The sequence below is a fragment of the Papaver somniferum genome, chromosome 1 (genome assembly GCF_003573695.1).
Source record: "Papaver somniferum cultivar HN1 chromosome 1, ASM357369v1, whole genome shotgun sequence".
Lineage (NCBI taxonomy): Eukaryota > Viridiplantae > Streptophyta > Magnoliopsida > Ranunculales > Papaveraceae > Papaver > Papaver somniferum.
This window is the reverse complement of record NC_039358.1, coordinates 239569625-239573195: the sequence shown is the minus strand read 5'-3', so window position 1 is coordinate 239573195 and position 3571 is coordinate 239569625. Positions and strand designations below refer to the sequence as shown.

At 37.7% G+C, this 3571-nt stretch overlaps 1 protein-coding gene across 1 annotated transcript; it reads left to right on the top strand.

The window, feature by feature from the left end:
* The first annotated feature begins 1007 nt into the window (after positions 1-1007).
* Positions 1008-2896, top strand: LOC113321188 (cytochrome P450 71A1-like). Its single transcript, XM_026569072.1, has 2 exons — positions 1008-2022; positions 2181-2896. Exons 1-2 carry the CDS (start codon positions 1027-1029, stop codon positions 2796-2798), a joined length of 1614 nt encoding a protein of 537 aa, XP_026424857.1. The 5' UTR covers positions 1008-1026; the 3' UTR covers positions 2799-2896.
* Positions 2897-3571: the final 675 nt, after the last annotated feature.

The window sequence follows — 3571 nt, the reverse complement described above, 5'->3', positions numbered from 1 at the left end:
GGTGGAATAAGGTCAGAGCAAGTTCGGTGCATCGGTTTTTTGCTGTTTTATCTAGTACAATGAAATTCATTCGTTACCTAGCTTGCTCTTTCTACTTTGAGTAAGAAGGCAAGAATTGGAATGCTAATACGTAAAGTTCTCACAACTCCGTTCCAAAACACTTGCATAGAAAAAGTATGTGAGAAAAAGTAAACATGAAAACATGGATAAATGCCCAGTCCGTAGATTGTTTGGCAGTTGATTCCGTTGGTTAGCCGTTGTTATGGACCTGTTATAGCGCAAATAGTTGCGCGCTTTTGTTTTGCGTGAACCTACTCATGCATGCCTTATCGACATGGTTTTCTTAACCAAACAACAAATCATAACAAAATATCCTTCTCACTTTCACCACAACAAACAAATGTTTTAGCAACGCAACTCTACACGAAAGCTCCTCCTCAGCTTGAAAAACCAATAATACCAAAACATCATGGTACTAAAGATAAAGAGAGGATTTATATTTACTCACTAAATTTTAAAACTTTGCCATTAGATGAATAAGATGGTATGGTGATTGGAATTTATATTCATTTTTGTAGAGTTGGGTACTGGATTTTTCTTAAATCGCTGAAAATTTTTAAAGGAATATATACACAATCAAATGACCGGACAATGCCTGATGCATGCACTTGCATGTGCTTTCATATGCCAATTTTTTGTTTTTAATAAAACAAAAACAAGTTGGTCTTGATTACTGTCATCATTATAGTCCTTCCATGCAAAAACAAAAGCTTCTTAAAACAGAAATAAATAACTGATCTATTTTTCGACAAAATTCAAACCTTAATTTTGTTGTACATGAAAGGTCGATCGTCTGTCACTTCAGTTCGGTTGCGACACATACGAAAGACTAGTACCGTATTTACCCATCGAGGCCAAGGAAAAATTGCTGCCTGTTGGCATAATGCCTATGTGTTTAAAACCCTATATAAACACATCATTTGTGAGGATCTTAGTAAGACCCTAAACCACTACTAAGTCAAGAGGATGGATGTATTCTCATTGGGTGTAGTGGTGCGACAATGGTTAGAACAGCAACCAATTAAAGGTTATGCTACTTCACACTTGTTTACAGTCTCAATTCCTGCACTTGTATTCTCTCTCTTTTACCTGTTTAAGATCCATGGAGTTTATTCCTCATCAAAAAAATCCAACATTCATAATCTACCACCTTCTCCTCCTAGGATTCCTATTATAGGAAATCTTCACCAAGTCGGAACATTAGCTCATCGATCTTTCCGAGATCTTTCTCGAAAGCATGGCCCGTTGATGTTGTTACACTTGGGTCAGTCGCAGACTCTCGTTGTTTCATCGGTAGAAATGGCTACAGAGATAATGAAAAACCAAGATGTCGCCTTTGCAAATAGACCTTATACCAATGCTGCTAACGCGTTACTTTATGGGTGTACTGATATTGCGTTTGCGCCTTATGGTGAATACTGGAGGCAAGTGAAGAAGATTAGTGTTCTTCAGCTATTGAGTGTAAAGAGGGTTCAATCGCTTAAGTACGTCAGACAAGAAGAAGTCGATATTCTGATCCAAAAAATATCTAGTTCATGCTCATTAAGGAAAGACGATGAACAAGTAATAAATCTTAGTGAAGCACTGCAAACACTCACAAACAACATAGTTTCGAGGTGTGTGCTTGGTGCTAAGTATGAAAGTGCTCATGGGAACAGATTTGGCCAACTATCTAAAGAGATCATGGAGTTGCTTGGAGCTTTTAGCGTTGGTGATTACTTTCCATCTCTTGGTTGGATAGATGTTGTTTCTGGATTATCTAGTAAGTTTAACAAGGCATTCCAGGAACTCGATATCTTCTTAGATCGAGTCATCAATGAGCATCTCCTTCGGCACTCCAAATCACAAGATGATGATGGCGAACCCGACGACAGTAATAAACTAGACTTGACAGATGTTCTTCTCCTTTCTCAGAAGGATAACTCAAAGGTCTCTCGCAATAATATCAAAGCCATAATCATGGTAATCAAGACCTCTCTCTCTCTATTTTTATGTGTGTCTGTTCCTTTTTTTAATTGGATAGGTATGTGCCCGCCCCTAGAGCAGCTGTATCCAAAATGAGTGCTTACATAGCAATCGAATAAACTAAGTCAAATTCATTTGCTACCATGCATTAACAGGATATGTTTGTCAGTGGAAGTCATACATCTGCAACAGCAATGGAGTGGACAATGTCAGAGCTCATAAAGAATCCAAAAGTGATGGACAAAGCTCAAGATGAGGTAAGAAGAGTTGTGGGAAACAAGTCTAAGATTGAAGAAGCGGACATTAATCAAATGGACTATTTGAAATGCATCGTGAAAGAGATTCTACGATTACATCCTCCTATACCTACTTTGGTTCCAAGAGAATCTCCTAATAGTACTACCAAGTTAGCAGGTTATGATATTCCTCCAAATACAACAGTTTACATTAATGCTTGGGCAATCCACAGAGATTCAAAAGTTTGGGAGAACCCCGAAGAGTTTCGTCCTGAGAGATTTATTGACAACCCGATTAGTTTCAAGGGACAAGATTTTGAGTTCATTCCATTTGGATCAGGAAGAAGAGGGTGTCCTGGACTATCATTTGGTATCGCAATCATCGAGTTCGCTCTTGCAAATCTATTGTACCGCTTCAATTGGGAAGTTCCAGCTGGTGAGAAAAGAGAGGAACTTGACATGACTGAAGCTTCTGGTTTTACTGTGAATAGGAAAATCCCTCTTCGTGTTGTTCCCAGTACAATAAAAAAGCCATAGGCCACTGTTAGTAACTGTGGAGTGTGGCCCTCTATTCTCCTGTGATCTTAGGGGTACTCGTGCAAATAAATTCGAGTTTAAGAAAATGTTTATTCTAATTTGGTTATGAGTCTAGTAGATTGCAGATCTCTGTTCTAAGACCATGATGCCCAACTTCCGATTAAAACAAAAAAGAAAAAGAAAAAAAAAAACTGACCATGGTGGATTGGCCTTGATTTAAACTGAAATTGCCAAACGTGGCCCTGAATGAGTAATTGACATCTGGTTGCTAGTAATTAGCAATTGGATTACTGTTTGGAGTAGCGTCTATATACCACCAACCACTTTGGATATAACTTGTCAAGGTGAAAAGCCAAAAAGTTTGTATTGTGCTTGTTATAACATTGACATCCAGAGAATGACTTTTTCCCAGAAGCCTTAATAATACTCGGATTCCAGGATATCCTACAATAATATAATAATTATAAGCTGTCTGTATCATCTGTCAGATTCTGTCCACATGGAGAGCAGAATCCTCCTACGATTACATTGTGCAATATAAAAATAAGAAAAATCAAACCCCACTATTCCCGCGGCCTACGACTTAATTTATTTATTAATTTTTCTCCATTATTATTCAGTCCCACCACTATTCCTCTGTGGATCCATCTTCTCTCCATTATTATAAATTACTTTACTTAGGAGTGTCCAATGATATTTATTTATCAGCATTTGGTAGATGGACCCTCTTCCTCTTTCAAAATTCAAACTTTAAAGTTCCTATATATATATGT

Bases quoted from the DNA above. Each gene is read 5' to 3' on its own strand.
- LOC113321188 (XM_026569072.1), top strand. From the start codon at position 1,027: ATGGATGTATTCTCATTGGGTGTAGTGGTGCGACAATGGTTAGAACAG. The intron at 2,023-2,180 runs GTAATCAAGACC...ATGCATTAACAG, and splicing joins ATATCAAAGCCATAATCATG to GATATGTTTGTCAGTGGAAG.